Source organism: Microcaecilia unicolor, chromosome 9 (genome assembly GCF_901765095.1).
Source record: "Microcaecilia unicolor chromosome 9, aMicUni1.1, whole genome shotgun sequence".
NCBI lineage: Eukaryota > Metazoa > Chordata > Amphibia > Gymnophiona > Siphonopidae > Microcaecilia > Microcaecilia unicolor.
Window position 1 is genome coordinate 31,327,175 of NC_044039.1, and position 20,162 is coordinate 31,347,336.

General features: G+C 44.8%; 1 protein-coding gene across 2 annotated transcripts in view; it reads left to right on the forward strand.

Moving 5' to 3' along the window:
• LOC115477643 (sodium-coupled monocarboxylate transporter 1-like) overlaps window positions 1–20,162 on the forward strand; it is a 70,494-nt gene that overhangs the window by 15,837 nt on the left and 34,495 nt on the right. Inside the window, exons 4-6 of one of the 2 annotated variants that reach the window (XM_030214656.1) lie at window positions 5,783–5,850; window positions 7,633–7,787; window positions 10,681–10,821. In XM_030214656.1, coding sequence (XP_030070516.1) covers window positions 5,783–5,850; window positions 7,633–7,787; window positions 10,681–10,821 — 364 coding nt within the window. The remainder of the gene's footprint in view (window positions 1–5,782; window positions 5,851–7,632; window positions 7,788–10,680; window positions 10,822–20,162) is intronic. The other variant, XM_030214657.1, reaches the window with a different exon arrangement.

Here is a 20,162-nt window from a genome sequence, read left to right on the forward strand (position 1 = left end):
TTTTCACCGCTTATTTGTACCTGAATTTCCTGCATCTGTCTTGACTTTTGTATAATTATTATTTAGACCCTAATGATTCAGAAAAACAGAGCCCCATTCTGTATTTGGAAAATCAGAAACTAGAACACAGGAAATGTTTTTTTCAATACTAGCAAAACAATTTGTATTTAAGTTCAAAAAGTGACAGAATCAAATGTAAAATTAAGCAAATGATATGGGTAATATAACAGATGTACTAACAGGGACAACATTCTGTATTCATTACTCTCACATTCCACTGCCAATTCCATCTCCCCTACCTATTTTTTACATCTCTTTCCCACTACTCAAATTGCCCAACTTTCGTACCCATTGACCCCTCCTAGACCTCCACCTTCCTTTGTTTCATTTCTTCCCAGCTTTCCAAATCTATCCATTTCTCATTTCCTTCATCTTTTAACTTCCAGCCTTCTAATAGGTCCATCTCCCACCACGCTCATCACTACAGTTCTGTCTTCTCTGATCAATCTCTCTCCCCATTCAAAGATTTCCTGCTTCCTGTATTTCATCTTTTCCACCTCTGACCTCTAGTCCTGCTATCTTTTATGCACCTAATTCCTATCTCATTAAGTAGCTTATTCAATCTCATTCTTCTTGCATATCATCCTTTATTGGGTCACATTAAGAGAAGGTGCAGAAAGAGACACAGAAATGAGAAGCAGAAGGACTGGGTGTGTCCTGAGGACTGGACTAAGAATCACTATTATAAACTATTCTCTTCAAAAGCAATAGGATAACGTAGGGGAGTAGTTATTGAGCATCATTTGGGCTTTAAGTTGCGATATTTGCCCGTTAATGCAACTTAAAAGCCCTAATGGTGCTTCCCTTAATTTGTTATGGTGATATTTAAGTCATCATGGGTTACATAGTAATGGGTTGCAAATATGCAAAAAAAAAAAAATAGCATGGGAATCCTTCCACCATATCAATGGGTGGTGGCGACTGCTTCCCCAAAATAACTGTGTGGCAAGTGGTTTACTTACTGCATGGTCATTTCTTTTCCCCCAAAATGGCCAGCCTTTTACCCGCTGTGGTAAAAGGAGGCCTCAGCTGGTATCAAAACCACAGCTTAGTAAAAGGACCCCATTATGAGCTGTCTGTATTGGGGGTCAGAGGTCACTACACTAATCAAAGTCCCTTGAATATACTGTTAAAAGCCACAACTTCAGATTGTAACAAATAATACAAGACATAATATAAGGCCTTTATAGAATAGACTGTCACCGTGTGGAGTTAGGGCATCTAAGTGGAGGTGCCCATTTATAGAGGTGTCTCTAAGTGATGATGAAAACGTCTATGGTGTCTAAGGTGAAGATGAAAACAGTAAAGGAATTCAAAAATGTGTGGGATAAAGACAAAGGAATCCTGTTCAGAAGGAATGGATCCAGAAGCTTAGTGGAGATTGGGTGGCAACACCAGTAAATGGGAAGCAAAGCTAGTATTGGGCAGATTTCTGCAGTCTGTGCCCTGAAAATGGCAAGGACAAATCAAGGTCAGGGATACATATAAAGTAGCACATACAATGAGTTTATTTTGTTGGGCAGACTGGATGGACCATACAGGTCTTTATCTGCCATCATCTACTATGTTACTATTGGGCTCATTTTCGAAAGAGAAGGATGCCCATCTTTTGACATAAATCGGAAGATAGACGTCCTTCTCACAGAAACGTCCAAATCGGTATAATCGAAAGCCGATTTTGGACGTTCCCAACTGCACTCCGTTGCAGGGACGGCCAAAGTTCAAGGGGGCGAGTCAGAGGCGTAGTGAAAGCGGGACTTGGGCATGCCTAACACTTGGACGTCCTTGACCCATAATCGAAAAAAAGAAGGATGTCCCTGATGAGCACTTGGACGTTTTCACGCAGACCTGTTTTCCTTATGACTAAGGCATAAAAAGGTGCCCAAATGACCAGATGACCACCGGAGAGAATCGGGGATGACCTCCCGTTACTCCCACAGTGGTCACTAACCCCCTCCTACCCTCAAAAAACATCTGTAAAAATATGTCATGCCAGCGTCTATGCCAGATGTCATAGTCAGGTCCATAACAGCAGTATGCAGGTCCCTGGAGCAGTTTTAGTGGGTGAGTGCACTTCAGACAGGTGGACCCAGCACCATCCCCCCCCCCCTACCTGTTACGTTTGTGAAGGAAGCAGCGAGCCCTCCAAAGCCCAACACAAACCCACTGCACCCACATGTAGGTGCCCCCCTTCACCCGTAAGGGCTATGGTAGTGGTGTACAGTTGTGAGGAGTGAGTTTTGGGGGGCTCAGCACACAAGGTAAGGGAGCTATGTTTATTTTATTTATTTATTTATGGGTTACTTATACCCCACATTTTCCCACTCATGCAGGCACAATGTGGCTTACAGAGAATTAAATAAAAATTACAAAGTGAAAAGCTTAGGAAAGTATATAAGAAGCAAACAGGGGAGGGGAATCTAACATCGTGAGCTAGGGAAGGTAAGGGACAAGGGATGCATCAATCAACGGTGTAAGTTGGGGAGTAAGTCTTAGCAAAGAAGTATGTCTTTAACAACTTCTTGAAGAGGGCATGGTCCACTAGAGTTTTAAGGTGGCGAGGTAGAGCGTTCCAGTGTTTGGGACTCCAGTAGCAGAAGGACGAGGCAAAGATCCTCTTGTACTTGACACCCTTACAATTCGGAAAGCGGAGGTGGAGATAGGACCGAGCAGCAGGGTTGGCATATCTAGGTGGAAGGTCGATCAAGGGGAACATGTATTCCGGGGCAGACCCATAGATGACTGTCCTGCTTATAATCGAACGAGAAAAACGCCCAAGTTCCGACCTAAATCGGGAGATGGACGTTTATCTCACAAAAACGAATAACGCGGTATAATCGAAAGCCGAACTTGGACGTTTTCAACTGCACTCCATCGCGGAAGCGTACAAAGTTGACGGGGGCGTGTCGGAGGCGTGGTGAAGGCGGGACTGGGGCATGGTTAATACCCGAACAGAGATGGGCGCCTTTCGCCGATAATGGAAAAAAGTATGCGTTTGTAGCTAGAATTTAGGGCACTTTCCTGGACCCTGTTTTTTCATGAATAAGGCCCCAAAAAGTGCCCTAAATGACCAGATTACCACCAGAGGGAATCGGGGATGACCTCCCCTGACTCCCCCAGTGGTCACTAACCCCCTCCCACCACAAAAAATGATGTTTCACAACTTTTTATTTTCACCCTCAAATGTCATACCCACCTCCCTGGCAGCAGTATGCAGGTCCCTGGAGCAGTTGTTAGGGGGTGCAGTGGACTTCAGGCAGGTGGACCCAGGCCCATCCCCCCCTACCTGTTACAATTGTGCTGCTTAATGCTTAGTCGTCCAACCCCCCACCCCCAAACCCACTGTACCCACATGTAGGTGCCCCCCTTCACCCCTTAGGGCTATAGTAATGGTGTAGACTTGTGGGCAGTGGGTTTTGAGGGGGATTTGGGGGGCTCAACACACAAGGGAAGGGTGCTATGCACCTGGGAGCTCTTTTACCTTTTTTTTTGTTTTTGTAAAAGTGCCCCCTAGGGTGCCAGGTTGGTGTCCTGGCATGTGAGGGGGACCAGTGCACTACGAATCCTGGCCCCTCCCACGAACAAATGCCTTGGATTTATTCATTTTTGAGCTGGGCGCTTTCATTTTCCATTATCGCTGAAAAACAAAAACGCCCAGCTCACAAATTGTCGAATAAAACATGGACGTCTATTTTTTTCGAAAATACGGTTTGGTCCGCCCCTTCACAGACCCGTTCTCGGAGATAAACACCCATGGAGATAGACGTTTTTGTTTGATTATGCCCCTCCACATGTGTTAGGGAGCAGATCTTGAAAGCAATGCACTCCTGTACAGGCAGCCAATGAAGTTTAAAGCACAAGGGTGCGGCATGAGCAAAGCGTCTTTCTCTAAGGATGAGTCTCGCCGCAGTGTTCTGAGCCATTTGGAACTTTTTCAATAAGGAGGCCTGGCAACCCACATAAATTCCAGTACAGTAATCCAGATGGGATAGGACGAGCCAGTGGACAAGGGTCCGAAACAAGTCTCTGGGAAGGATGTATCTGATGCACCGAAGCCTCCACATCGCCTGGAACATTTTCTTGGAGACCAAGTGCACGTGATCAGCCAGCTGGAGATGTCCAGATACACTCCTAAAAGCCGCAGGCTGTTGGCAATTGGAAGGGTGGAGCCCAATACTGGAAGCACTATGTCGGATACATGGGCATGAGTGGACGAGAGGATGAGACAATGGGTTTTTTCCCTGTTGAGTTTGAAGCGGAACACCCTGGCCCAATGCTCCAAGGCGGAGAAACAGGCATCAATGAGGTTGGCAACTTCCGATACGGTGGAGTGGAATGGGATGTAGACTGTAATATCATCCGCATAAATGAAAGGATTGAGGTCCAGTTTTGCAAGTGCAGAGGCTAAAGGCATCATCATAATGTTAAATAAGGTAGGTGAAAGGGGAGACCCCTGTGGGACCCCACAGGAGGCCTTCCACGGTTCAGAAGTGTTGGAGCTCACCATGACCTGGTAGGACCTGGAAGTCAAGAAACCCTTGAACCAGTGCAATACCGGTCCTCCTATACCAAAAGAGTCCAGTAGGTGAAGCAGGAGTTCATGGTCCACCATGTAGACATGTCAAAGTGCAGCAGAAGAATCTTCCATCCAACAGCTAGCTCTCGATGGAAGTTAGATAGGAGGGTGACCAGGACAATCTCTGTGCTATATTGAACTCGGAAACCTGATTGCGAATGGTGAAGGATATCAAATTCAGCCAGGAAGTCATTGAGCTGAACATTGACCAGACTCTCCATCAGCTTGATAACTAGAGGTATCGAGGCCACTGGGCGATAGTTAGAGATGACATCTGGCTTGATCTATATATTTTTTGGAATGGGAGTGAGGAGGATGTTACCATGACCCGGCGGGAAAGATCCGGCGCTTAACATAAAGTTGAGATAACAAGTCAGATCTTCAACATAACATTTCGGTGCGACTTTTAGGAGATGGGTCGGACAAACATCTAGTCTGCAGCTTTTGTTGGAGAATTTACGTAGAGCTGCAGCCACATTGTCAAGTGACAGGCATCCTGCACCGCCTGCATCCTGGGAGCAATTTATGAAGTCTACTGCAGTGCCCCCTAGGGTGTCCGGTTGGTGTCCTGGCATGTCAGGGGGACCAGTGCACTACAAATGCTGGCTCCTCCCACGACCAAATGGCTTGCATTTGGTCGTTGCTGAGATGGACATCCTTAGTTTTGAAAATCGCCGAACATCAGAAACATCCATGTCTAGGGACGGCAAAATTTAAGGATTTGGACGTCCCTGACAGTATTTTAATGCTTGTAGTTTCTAAGGTGCATATCTGAAAAGGGGGCATGGACATAGAAGGGGCATAGGTGGGTTATGGGCATTCCTAGAATAGATGTGGGATTGGCATTAGGGGGATACTTCATAAAATTCATGCATTGATTCTTACTGACACGTACATGTATACCATTGCTCTTGCCTCAGAGAAAGTGTGTTCACTTCCTTTCCCTGGGGTACCTCCATAAAGGCATATGTTACCTTTATAAAATAGATACAAAATATGTACCTACAGTATGTGCTTTGACGCCCTGTTATAAAATGATCCTTTACATGTGTATATTTCTCCTTGGTGTGAAATTATCAATGAACAGAGAATACATTTCATTGCTGGTCTTTGTTCTTTTATGGATGCCTAACTTTCTTTGTTCAGTGACAGGCTTCAATCTGTGGGGTGCAGTGGTTTCAACTGGAACAGTCTGTACTTTCTATTGCACATTGGTATGTGGTCAGTTTATTTATTTTTGATTACCCGATTTTAGTAAAAAACAAAAAAACCTGAAAGTGGGTTACAAGCAAACACATTCATTGCAATAAACAGCCACATATAAAACACAATCACAAGTGTCCACCTTATAAACAGATAAAAGCAGAAAGTAGTAATCATAAAGGGCTTCTTCTACCAAACAGCGCTAGCAATTCCCGTACGGCAATGCCAACAAACCCATTCGAAGTAGATGGACTTTGCTGGCATTGCTGCTTGGGAATCACTGGCGTGGTTTGGTAAAAGAGGTCCAAAGTCCGCAAAGAAATGTACGATCACCTCATACTCCAGGAGAATAGGAAACCTATCCGTCAATTCAAATCTAGCCACCAATTAACAAATTAGCAAAAAAAATAAAAAATAAAAATGTTATGCTATATTTGAATATTGCCTTCCTTGGAGATAGTCCAACCCAAAGCATTTCACAAAATGTCAGAATAATATTCTACTACTACTACTTAACATTTCTAGAGCGCTACTAGGGTTACGCAGCGCTGTACAATTTAACAAAGAGAGACAGTCCCTGCTCAAAGAGCTTACAATCTAATAGACAAGTGAACGGTCGGTCCGATAGGGGCAGTCAAATTGGGGCAGTCTGGATTCACTGAACGGTAAGGGTTAGGTGCCGAAAGCAGCATTGAAGAGGTGGGCTTTAAGCAAAGACTTGAAGACGGGCAGGGAGGGGGCTTGGCGTAAGGGTTCAGGAAGGTTGTTCCAAGCATAGGGTGAGGCGAGGCAGAATGAGTGGAGCCTGGAGTTGGCGGTGGTGGAGAAGGGTACTGAGAGGAGGGATTTATCCTGTGAACGGAGGTTATGGGCGGGAACGTAAGGGGAGATGAGGGTAGAAAGATAGTGAGGGGCAGCAGACTGAGTGCATTTGTAGGTAAGAAGGAGAAGCTTGAATTGAATGAATAATATGTCATAAAATACATTTAAAAAAACATAAAACACCATAAACTCACGAGAAACCCACTATACCCACATACAGGTACCCCCTTCACTCATAAGGGCTATGTAGTGGTGTACAGTTGGAGGTAGTGGGTTTTGGAGGGCTCCGCTGACAAGATAAGGGAGCTACAGTGAGATTTGTACTTGGGAGCATTTATATGAAGTCCACAGCAGTGCCCCCTAGGGTGCCTCATTGCTCTCCTGGGATGTCTGGGGGACCAGTCTGCTAAAAGTGCTGGCCCTTTTACATCCCAATGGTTTGATTTTCTGCATTTTTAACTTGTGCATTTTTTCCCGAAAATGGCCAAAAAAGGTAAACGCATGAAGTACAAATCCTTGTTCAAAACATTATTTAAAAAACAAAAAAAGATAGACATTTCTCTTTTTTTTTTGAAAATGGGTATATTTCCTATTCAGATTTGGTACGTGTAGCACAAAATGTCCAAAGTCCGACTAAGACACACCATCGAAAATGCCCCGCCATGTATTTTAAGTTTATTCTTATTTGCTGTGCTGTTTTGTTTTTGTGTTTTATTATGTATGTATATTGTGAGCCACCTTGTTAATAAGCAAGTTATAAATGGAAAAATCAATCAATCTATCTGGGAAAAATCAATTATTCCAAATCTATGGCTGGTGTGTAACTGCTTGTGCCTAAAATATAAACATGTATTTGATCTGCTTCACTAGCATTTTATAAGCTCCAAAGAGATGCCCCTTGATAGAATTACTCCCAAAATGAATTCTTGTATCATTTTCCTTACTTATATTCATGCTTTATTTCTCTACAGGGTGGACTAAAGGCTGTTATCTGGACAGATGTGTTTCAAATTGCCATCATGATAGCTGGATTTGCAGCTGTCATCATACGTGCTGTGGTGGTTCAAGGTGGAATCAGCACTATTATAAACGATTCCTACTATGGTGGCAGATTAAACTTTTGGGAGTAAGATTCACATTAAATGGTTTGGAAAGATACAAATGAACACATTTCTGCAGGACTTTAAACAGTGGTTGCTTATTTCAGGGGGGGAGGAGGCCTTTACAAATCTGCAATAAGCACTAATGCATTGGGATACAAAGCCTGTACTGGGTAGACTTCTACAGTCTGTGGTCTGAAAATGGCAAGGACAAATCAAGGTCAGGTACACATATGAAGTTTCACATACCATGTGTAATGAGTTTATCTTGTTGGGCAGACTGGATGGACTGTATAGATCTTTATCTGTTGTCATATACTATGTTACAATCAGGGGCATTTTCAACATAAATCGGGAGATGGGCGTCCTTCTCCCAGGGTCGCCCAAATTGGCACAGGGACGTGCTTAAGAGATGGGCGTCCTCGGCCAATAATGGAAAAAAGAAGGGCGTCCCTCACGAGCATTTGGCCGACTTTACTTGGTCCCTTTTGTTTCACGACCAAGCCTCGAAAAGGTTCCCGAACTGACCAGATGACCACCGGAGGGAATCGGGGATGATCTCCCCTTACTCCCCCAGTGGTCACCAACCCCCTCCCACCCCCCCCCCCCAAAAAAAAATTAAAAAACATTTTTTCCAGCCTCTATGCCAGCCTCAAATGTCATGACTCAGGTCCATCGCAGCAGTATGCAGGTCCCTGGAGCAGTTTTAGTGGGTGCAGTACACCTCAGGCAGGCGGACCCAGGCCCATCCCCTCCTACCTGTTACACTTGTGGTGGTAAATGTGAGCCCTCCAAAACCCACCCGAAACCCACTGTACCCACATCTAGGTGCCCCCCTTCATCCCTAAGGGCTATGGTAGTGGTGTACAGTTATGGGGAGTGGGTTTTGGGTGGGTTTTGCGGGGCTCAGCACACAAGGTAAGGGAGCTATGCACCTGGGAGCAATTTCTGAAGTCCAATGCAGTGCCCCCTAGGGTGCCTGGTTGGTGTCCTGGCATGTGAGTGGGGGCCAGTGCACTACGAATGCTGGCTCCTCCCATGACCAAATGGCTTGGATTTGGTTGTTTTTGAGATGGGCATCCTTGGTTTCCATTATCGGCGAAAACCGAGGTCGCCCATCTCTAAGGTCGACCATCTCAACATTTAGGTCGACCATCTCTTAGGCCAACCTAAATGTTGAAATTTGGGCGTCCCCGACCGTATTATCGAAACGAAAGATGGACGCCCATCTTGTTTCGATAATACGGGATGCCCCGCCCCTTCACAGTGCCGTCCTTAGAGATGGGTGCCCTTAGAGATGGTCGTCCCTGTTCGATTATGCCTCTCCATGTTACTGCAGCAAAAAATGGCTTACTGTGTGGTTTGGGGCACTGGGGAGGGTCTGGTGTGGAGAGTGGGCATGTTCTGCATTAACTGATTAGTGTGTAGGGATTGCCATTCACTGATTAGAGCAGGTTTAGCGCGTGACTCTGTACTGCCTATAAAATAGGTAGCAGTAGAGGTTCACCAGCTATTGGTCACTGGCTAATGGAAGAATTTGTGCGTGGCCATTAATATGGAAAATAGCAAAATCAGCCATTATACTCCCACACGTGAAATGAGATCCCAGAATCAAAATTTGCTTGAGATACCATCTTTCTGTCAAGTGAGACTGGATATATAGAGAGAAAAGATTTCCATGATTGTAGAAGCTAAATTATGGAATAGCCTCCCACAGCAATTGTGTGATGCTCAGTTGATTCTTCCTGCGGTAAAAAGGGCCCTGCGCTAGTGGGTAAAAAAAGGCCAAAAATAGCCATGGTCCTGTGGTAAGATTGCTCTTACCTTGTGGCCATGTGAGGGGGAGCACTTACCGTCACCCATTGAGGTGGTGGTAAGGGCTCCTGAGCTAACTCGGCGGTAACCAGGTAGCATGTGGCGCTGCCCGATTATCACCTGAAAACTGTCACACTAGAAAATAGTGCCTTATTTTCCCTAGTGTGAGAAGTGGCGCTAGCTAGGGTTGGAGCTACCACCGGCACCCACATTGGGCCAGCAGTAGCTCCATATTGGCGGATGGTAAGCCTGTGTTGGGCTTACCGCCACTTTGTAAAAGGGCCCCTGAATCTGTGTATCCTGAGGCATCTACATGTCCAGTTTGCAGCCATTTTGAGGCAACCTGATAGGAGCCTTTTCAACGTATGCAATCTGCTATTTACACATGCGGATACTGCACAGACTTCTACAACGACCTACTAAGTATAGGGAAACATAGTAACATAGTAAATGACGGCAGATCAGTGGCGTAGCCACAGGTGGGCTTGGGCGGGCCAGGGCCCACCCATTTATGGCTCAGGCACACCCAACAGTAGCACATGTTTAGTGGTAACTGGTGGGAATCCCAAGCTCCGCCAGTTGAAGATTATGCTACTCTCCGTGACACTGGCACCTGTGCATGCTCAGTTTTCAGTGCAAGCCTGCTGCCAAGGTGGAAAGAAGCGTTTTCCCACCAGCTCAGATCATTTTCTTTGGGGGGGGGGGGGGGGTAGAACACTTGGTGCCCACCCAATTCTTGCCTAGGCCCACCCAAAGTCTGTTGTCTGGCTACGCCCCTGCAGCAGATAAAAACATGTACTGTCCATCCAGTTTGCCCAAGATAGCAGGCCATCTTCATAAATGTCAATTTTAAGTGTCTAAATTTAATGTGCACTGCTTCTCTAGCTTTGGGCTAGAAGGAGGTATATAAGAAATAAAATAAAATTAAATGTAAGAAAATAAGGACAAAAGTACAGAAGGCAAATATCAGCAGAAATAAGCTTGGCTTTAGGGTCCCAAAATTAAGGCACTTAAGTCTGACGTTCGGCTTGCTTTCAACATTGATTCCTATATGTTTTTTAAAGGATGATTTGATGAAAAATGTGTTGTAACTGTTTTCTTTAGCTTTAATCCCCATCCCTTTCAAAGACACACCTTCTGGACCATCGTTGTCGGTGGGACCTTCACTTGGACTTCCGTCTATGGCGTCAACCAGTCTCAAGTTCAAAGATACAATTCCTGTAAAAGTAGAGTCCAAGCAAAACTGTAAGCATGTCGTAGTCCAATTTTTATTCTTTGTTTGATGCCTTGCTAGATGGTTTACTTATTCTAAGAAATATTTTACAAAGATTTCTGAAACCCACCGATGGAACAGGATACTTCCCTTTCTCACCAGCTCTTTCCATAGGCTTGCACAGTAGCTCGCTTCATAAAATGATCTTGAGTTCGTCGCGTCTTTTTTTACTGTTTTTTTCCTAGTTTTATTGCACTTCTCAAAAGACCCAGAATGATTGCAACACAATTTCAATAATAGTAGCTACATCAGCCTAACATTTCTGATGATGGGTCTTGCTATGTACAGACATGATAGTAAACGAATTGCTGGTTTCCCTTTTTGATTTATTTTGTATGGAAACTTATTTGTTTACTGTTTCTCCTTCTCTCCAGTAACGTGGGCTTGAGTTTTGGATAATCTTGAATATATTTATATTAAGGGGGGAAGTTATCAAGGTGAGGTAAAAGATCACCTCTTACCACACCTTGATTTACTGCAGTAGTCAGCAACCAGCGATATAACAGTCCTGCAGGTTGATGACTAGCATGGTAAATCAATAATGCTCTTATGAGCCATGCACTATTCTAGTAGCCAAGAGCATCTGGTGGTCTCCCCCACCCTGATCAAGCCCCCCCTGAGGAAGCCCCCCACCTCGCTCAAGCCCCCCGTCCGAGGAAGCCCCTGCCTCTACCCTTCACCCCCCAAAAAGTCCAAGGCTCGCTCCCCTCACCCCCAACATGTAGCAATATCCTTAAAGGGGCAGCCAGGTTCCTCGTAGGTAGTCCAGAGGGGCCGTCAGGCAGGAGCAATGTCTAGTTGCTCCTGCTCAGTCCAACGCCTTTTGAAAAATGGTGCTTGATCTGGGGAAGCATCAGAGGGAAAGGGGGGGGGGGGATATCAGTATGTCAGTTCCTGTAAACTTCAACAGGGAGCATCAGGCCACAACTTTGTGGTCTGATACTCCTGGGTGGTGAAATAACCTCAGCAAAAAGCTAAGGCTATTTTACTGTGGGGGTTTTTTGGCCCTAACGCCGCAAGTCACGTTAGGGTATTTGCATACTAATGAGATGCAAAGCATTACTATCTAGCTTATTTTCAAAAGGGAAGGACGCCCATCTTCCGACACAAAACGGGAGATGGGTGTCCTTCTCCCGAGGTCGCCCAAAGCGGCATAATTGAAAGCTGATTTTTTGCATCCTCAACTGCTTTCGGGGGCGTGGTTAAGAGATGGGCGTCCTCGGCCGATAATGGAAAAAAGAAGGGCGTCCCTCACGAGCATTTGGTCGACTTTACTTGGTCCCTTTTTTTTCACGACCAAGCCTCGAAAAGGTGCCTGAACTGACCAGATGACCACCGGAGGGAATCGGGAATGACCTCCCCTTACTCCCCCAGTGGTCACCAACCCCTCCCATCCAAAATAAAATAAAAAACAAAACTTTTTTTGACACCCTCTATGCCAGCCTCAAATGTCATAACCAGCTCCATCACAGCAACATGCAGATCCCTGGAGCAGTTTTTAGTGGGTGCAGTGCACTTCAGGCAGGAAGACCCTGGCCCATCCCCCCACCCCACCTGTTACACTTGTGGTGGTAAATGTGAGCCCTCCAATACCCACTTGAAACCCACTGTAACCACTTGTACGTGCGCCCCTTCATCCCTAAGGGCTATGGTAGTGGTGTACAGTTGTGGGAAGTGGGTTTTAGGGAGGGGGGTTGGGGGGCTCAGCACCCAAGGTAAGGGAGCTATGCACCTGGGAGCAATTTCTGAAGTCCACTGCAGTGCCCCCTAGGATGCCCGGTTGGTGTCCTGGCATGTGAGGAGGACCAGTGCACTACAAATACTGGCTCCTCCCACGACAAAAGGGCTTGGATTTGGTCGTTTTTGAGATGGTCGTCCTCGGTTTCCATTATGGCCGAAAACCGTGGACGACCATTTTTAAGGACGACCTAAGGACAACCATCCCTAAGGTCGACCTAAATGTTGAGATTTGGGCGTCCCCGACCGTATTATCGAAACAAAAGATGGACGCACATCTTGTTTTGATAATACGGGTTTCTACGCCCCTTCGCTGGAATGTCCTTAGAGATGGACACCCTTAGAGATGGTCTTCCCCGTTTGATTATGCCCCTTCCTGTAACCCATGGTGACACGAAAAATTAAGGTAAGCACTGTTAGGGCTTTTAAGTTGCATTAAGGGACAAATAATGCAACTTAAAGCCCTAATGATGCTCAATAACTACCCCCCTAAGTTACACTATTGCTTTTGAAGAGAATAGTTTATAGCAGTGATTCTTAGTCCAGTCCTCAGGACATACCCAGTCTGTTGAGATTTTAGGATATCTACAGTGGATATACATGAGGTAGATTTGCAATCAAGGAAGGTAGTGCATGCAAATCCATCTCATTCATATTCATTATGAATATCTGAATATCTGACTGGCTGGATATGTTCCGAAGACTGGGTTGAGAATTCCTGGCTTGGAGCAGTGGTGGAGAGCATTTATGAAAACTCACCACAGCCAGGGTCTGGAGTGAGGTCATTTGTAAATCTGGAAATCCTGGGCGGCTTTCAAGAGCAGGCTCTGTTGTGATTTGACTGTGGAGGGAAAGAGGGGTATGGCTGAAGCCAAAAGGGATCCAGAAAAGCAAGGAGAGTTTGCGCAGCTGACACAAGTGCTAGATCACTAGAAGTTGTGAGGAGAGGTAGAGAAATGTTGGTGTGAAGGGGGCTTTTTATGAAAATAAAAATAAAAATCTTCTTAATAAACAAAAAATTCTCAAAAATAAAGGAGCCCTTCCCATTGAAAAAAAAATACTCCCCTTACATCCTTTTAATTTCCAGTAGACCAAAGTTAAATAACAATATAATGGCATCCTTTCTACTTCTGTGAGCTGCTACAGTTTTGGAGTGCAGAAGACTTTTTCCTAACTACAATTAATTTTACGTGCACTGCAGAGTCATTTGTTTTACCTTCTTAAATATTGCAAGGGGCTAGCAATTTCTGGAAGCCCCCATTCTTACCTCTTGCAATCAGTGGTCTTCTTTTACATCTCAGAATATCAGTTTTTCTAGCAATGCTGAAACCTTGAAGTTACCCCTTTCTCTTAATTGTAAAATTATTATTCCGTTAATATGACTGCTATGATATTCTATGTGCCCATCTGTATCTATATTCTGAAATTATTATCCTATAATGTGTACATGTTGTTATAACATTTTGTAAGCCACATTGAGCCTGCAAATAGGTGGGAAAATGGGGGATACAAGTGCAGCAAATCAAAAAAAACAAAACATAAAAAATAACAATCATCTCATCCCTGTATGTCTCCATAAACTAAGAATTTCTTCTGTACAGCTCCTCTCAGCAAGGTTAAGTTTTAAATAGTTAATCATTTTAGCCACAAGAACTCATATACACTAGGTACCAGCACTAAAATCATTTAAATGGTTTAAAACATATGTATGTTTGAGCAAGAAGAAGAATCTGTAGTTAGTTGCACTAATTTTTTTTTTTTTTAAGCGTTTGAAGCCCTCTTGTGGGCAATCAGGAAACTAACAACAGGATAATTTAAAGGAATAGGGTTTGACATTCAGCTTGCTGTGCTTAGCATTTTGCTGGCTGACTGACTGCTGCTGTCTTTATGCCTGGAAATTCAATGTGAGGCCATCTCAGGGCTTCAGCACTGAATTTCTGGGGGCTGGCTAAAGCATAGCCAGTTAAGTATGGTATTTGGCAACTGCTGGGGGGGGGGGGGCACTACTTAAGGGGGGAATGGGACTTGATATACTTGATATACTTAGGGGCCAATATTCAGACTGTGGGAGGTAGCCGGGCTGCCTCCCGTGGTCATTGTGAGCCCAGATATTCAATGCTGGGCCGTTTCTGGTGACCGGCATTGAATATCTGATTTTATTTTTAGCCGGTTCCAACGTAACCAGTCAAGCCGATATTCAGCACTGGCTGGTTAAGTTGGAACCAGCCAAAGATGTTCCAGGTATTGATGTGACCATATTTGGCCGGTTAAATGGTTTTCAATATCAGCCGGTCAGTGTTTTGGAATAGCTGATATTGTTTCAAGGCTGTTTTTGAAAGATTCTGAAAAAGAGAACTACCCTAGTCCAATTAATTACAACTTTATGTAATACTGTAGAAAGTTCAGTTTTTTCTTTTTTAATTTTTTCATATATCATTAAAAGAACACAAATCATTTAATTCAGCATAGGTATTGTTCTGTTATCCCCAAAATTCCACGAAGTCTCCTAAAACAGCTTCTAACAACAGATGAAATCTGCTTCTCCATTGTGAAGGCACTGCCCAGAAAATTCCTAAAATTCATATCACACTCTGTTGCAGGGGTGTAGCTATGTGGGGCCACGGGGGCCTGGGCCCCCGTAGATTTGGCCCTGGAGCCCCCTGCCGATGACCCTCTCGACCCCCCCTCCTGCCGCCAACCCGCCGTCGCCCCGCCAGCCGAGGTCCTCTTCTTCCTTCGTTCTGTTTGGATGTCAGACTCAGAAGCAGAGCGGGGGAGGGAGAGGACCTCGGCTGGGGGGGGTTGGGGTCCCTCGCCAGCAGGGGTGGGCAGGAGAGGGTTGGCAGCGGGAGGGGGAATTGAGAGGGTCGTCGGCCGGGGGGGGGGGGCAAATTGGTGGTGGCGGTGGGGGGGGTCTACAATGTGCCCCCTCACTTCGGGCTCTGGACCCCCTCCCACCAAAGTCTGGCTACGCCCCTGCTCTGTTGTAACTTGACACCGTTTATCAGTGCCTTAAACACTAGTGGGTTAGACTGCTTGGAAGCTCAGAAGAACTCGGGGGCCCTTTGATAAGGTTTTGCACTTATCATACATTATTTTCAAAAAGAAGCATGTGGTAAAGGCAGGGGATATGCCCAACACCTGCTCTACATTTACAGTGGTCCTTCCTCCTATATTAGGCCTAGTGTGTTTGGTAACCAGACCTCCATTATTTCCTCCTACATTTTTGGCATCCAACTCAATCAGAACCTGAGCTGATTGAGTGGCCTAGTGGTTAGGGTGGTGGACTCTGGTCCTGGGGAACTGAGGAACTGAGTTTAATTCCCACTTCAGGCACAGGCAGCTCCATGTGACTCTGGGCAAGTCACTTAACCCTCCATTGCCCCAGGTACAAATAAGTACCTGTATATAATATGTAAGCCGCACTGAGCCTGCCATGAGTGGGAAAGCACGGGGTACAAATGTAATAAAAAAAAAATATCACCTTTCTGTGGTTACAATCAAAGCAGTTTACATATTATATACACATACTTATTTGTACCTGGGGCAAAACCTCAACCATTACATATACGCAGACGATGTAACAATCTACATCCCATTTAAACAAGATCTAAATGAAATTTCCAATGACATTCACCAAAGTCTACAAATCATGCATTCATGGGCGGATGCATTGCAGCTGAAACTCAATGCAGAAAAAACCCAATGCCTAATAATTACCTCTCAACATAACACGGCCAAATTCACCACCATTAACACACCAAAACTGAATCTTCCAATTTCGGACACCCTAAAAATTCTTGGAGTTACCATTGATCGACACCTAACACTTGAGAGCCACGCGAAAAACACTACCAAGAAGATGTTCCACTCAATGTGGAAATTGAAAAGAGTAAGACCTTTCTTCCCAAGGACTGTTTTCCGTAACCTGGTACAACCAATGGTACTCAGTCATCTAGATTACTGTAACGCACTCTACGCTGGCTGCAAAGAACAAATAATCAAGAAACTTCAGACAGCCCAGAACACTGCAGCTAGACTCCTATTCAGTAAATCAAAATATGAAAGTGTTAAACCCCCTATGAGAAAAGCTACACTGGCTCCCATTTAAAGAACACGTCACGTTCAAAATATGCTCCCTAGTTCACAAAATCATTCACGGAGACGCCCCAGCCTACATGTCAGACCTGATAGACTTACCACCCAGGAATGCTAAAAAATCATCCCGCACATTCCTTAATCTTCACTTCCCCAACTGCAAAGGTCTAAAATACAAGCTAATGCATGCGTCAACCTTTTCCTACCTGAGCACACAATTCTGGAACGCACTACCGTGCAACTTGAAAACGATCTATGAACTAACTAACTTCCGCAAACTACTGAAAACCCATCTCTTTGACAAGGCATACCACAAAGATCAACAAATGTGAAATCCTCATCATATATCCAGAACTGTCTTATAATTTCTGCTTGTTAAACTACTATCATGTTTTACTATCATCATGTTACCCAAGATCCTTCTGTAATATTACATGTCTATTTTCTTATATATTTCCACCATTCATGATGTATTGTAAGCCACATTGAGCCTGCAAAGAGGTGGGAAAATGTGGGATACAAATGCAATAAATAAATAAGTGATTTGCTCAGAGTCACAAGGAGCAGCAGTGGGACTCAAATCCAGTTCCCCAGGATCACAGTCTGCTGCACTAACCACTAGGCCACTAGCAATATTCCATGTAGAATCTCAAATAGTAGCAACATTCCATATAGAATCTCAGATAGTAGCAACATTCCATGTTCCACTGCACTAACCACTAGGCTACTCCTCCATTATCAACATTCCATCTAGAATCTCAAATAGTAGCAACATTCCATGTAGAATCTCAAATAGGGAAAGGGAAATGGGACTTGATATACCCACCTTTCTGTAGTTACAATCAAAGCAGTTTACATATTATATACAGGTACTTATTTTGTACCTGGGCAGTGGAGGGTTAAGTGACTTACCCTGAGTCACAAAGCGCTGCAGTGCAAATTGAACCCAGCTCACCAGGATCAAAGCATGCTGCATTAACCACTAGGCTACTCCTCTACTTAAAAATAGGATTGACTTTTATGTGGTTAGGTGCTGAATATCAGCAGTTAACTAGCTAAGTGCTGACTCCAACCCTGGAATGTCTCCAAAGTAGGTGGTTTTGAGATAGGTGCTAACCGGACATTTTCAGCGGCACTAACCAGTTTAGTGCCGCTGAAAATGAGTGGTTAGCCCTGAACACACAATTTAACTGGGCAGGAACCATTTCTAGCTGGTTAAATTGCTTTGAATATTGACCCAGTGGGGTTTGGGAAGGTAAATAAGAATTTTTTTTTTTTTTGCATAAACAAGACACTTTTCAAAAAATAAAGAAATCCACTGCCAAAGCGGCCTCCTTCCTTGTGCTGTCTCAGGAGCAAGGACGTCAGCAGGGTACCTCCACCACTGATACCGGCACTCCCTGAGCATGCTCAGTTCATGTATGAACTAAGCATGCTTGGGGAATTCAAGCATTGGTGGCTGGAGGCACCCTGCTGACTTCCTTGATCCTGAGGCAGTAGAAGGGGGAAGGCGGTGACTCAGGCAGTGGATTTCTTCAGCTGGTGTGGGGCTCCAGCTACCCCACTAGCTATTGAACAGGTACTACAGCTTTGGAGGGAGCCTGAGCCCAAACAGGGAGGGGGGGGGGAAGCAGGTCTCCAAGGCCCCTCCCCTGTACGCATGCCACTGATTATCTTCCTTTGTCCTGACTTCAGGTCCAACTCTTTCTTTCCTTTCCTCCCTTCTACCCCCAGGTGACTCTCTCTTCCCTCTCTCCCCCCCCCCTTCCAAAACCTCTTTCTTTTTCTTCCTTCCCTCCACCCTCTCCACCCCAGGTACATTATCTCTCTCTCCCTCCCTCCCTCTCTCTGAGCCCAACATCTCTCCCTCTCTCTTCTCCTTTCACTTTGTTCCCTCCATCCTTCTCCCCCTCAATTTGGCATCTCTCCCTATTTCCCCCTTCCAGACCCCCTATGCACAGTCTAGCATCTCTCCCAGCACTTTTGGCCCTGCCAATGGTTCTCCCCCCACTCACACAAGGTTCTCTCTGAATTCTCTCCCTCTCCCCCCCCTGCATGAGCTTCTCTCCCTATTCCCTCCTGCTCCCCCTACCCAAAGTTCTCTCTTAATTTTCTTCCTCCGCCACCCACCTGCACTCACAATCTGGCATCTCTCCCTCCGCTCCTCTCACGGACTGCCAGTGGCTAGCTCTCCCCTCCCTTTGCCTCCCCTCTCCTTCCAACCCGGTTTTACCTGCTCAGTAAGTCTTCAGCCCTGCAGTGCAGTTGCAGCCTGGGCCTGCAGCGGGCCGGCTCTTTCCCTCTGACCCATCCTGCTCTTCTGAAAACAGGAAGCTGTGTCAAACGGAGGCAGGAAAGGTCAGAGGAAAAGGCCCAGTGCAGGCCGCAGGCAGTCTTTCAATATGGGAGGGAAGGGAGAGATGCCATACCATGCTCAGTAGGGGAGGTACGGGAGGGAGACAGAAGGTGAGCTGCACACAGTTAATTATGTTTCAATCATTTTTATTAACCAGATATAATGACACTTGGAACATGTTAATAACTTTTACAGAAAAAAAAGAGAAACTCCCCTTTCCCTCCCCCTTCCCCCCTTCCTTCCCCTCCCCCCCAAACAATCCCACCCTACCGAAACCATTATGTTAATCCCTTTTGTGGAACACACAGTTAATTATTAATTATTAATTGTGATTAATAATTAACACGTTAATCGTGATTAACGAACAGCCCTTATATTTTTTGTTTGTGTGTGTTTTTTTATGGACAGTGTTATCAATAGTGTGTATTATTGCACAAGTGTGAGCTATTGCTCAGTAATGCACACAGTTCATCAACAGTGCACCTATTAATAGATCATGTGCATTATTGAGCATAGGGTGGCCTTGACAACACAGGGAAAAAAAAGCAAATTGTTGAGTTTTTTTCCTGTTGGTTTGGGTTTGAAATGTCATTTCAAACAAATGTGCATCCATCTCAAAAGGGTATTTACAAGCGTTTCTACAGGGGAGTGGAAGACCTTAATGGAACCTCAGTATTGACTCTTCCCCCTGCTTGCTCCTAGTATTGTTTTTTCACTTTTGCTGAATAGTTTTTAAATATGTGATTTTTACATTAGTCGCTTATTGTTTTAACATCATTCATCCTCCAGGGGCCAAAATGAATTTTGGTGACTGGAGTACATAATGAATAGCAGATCTTTTGACCCTTCCCTTCAAGACAAATATTCGTTTATAATGGCATTAACCTTTCGGGGAAAAGGCATTTAGTTAATGCTCTATAAAAATTCAACTCCTCCAGACACAATGGTACCAATGAATGGCTGTCCTTCAAGAAATATTGCTTAATATTGATGAATAGGGCAAGAGGCCAAAATATACAATTCCTAATGTCTTCAGTTAGTTAAGAATATTATTTCTTTATTTGTTTTTCCGCATATCATTGTGTGATAACACATGAGTATTGTACTACAGCAAGGTGCTCC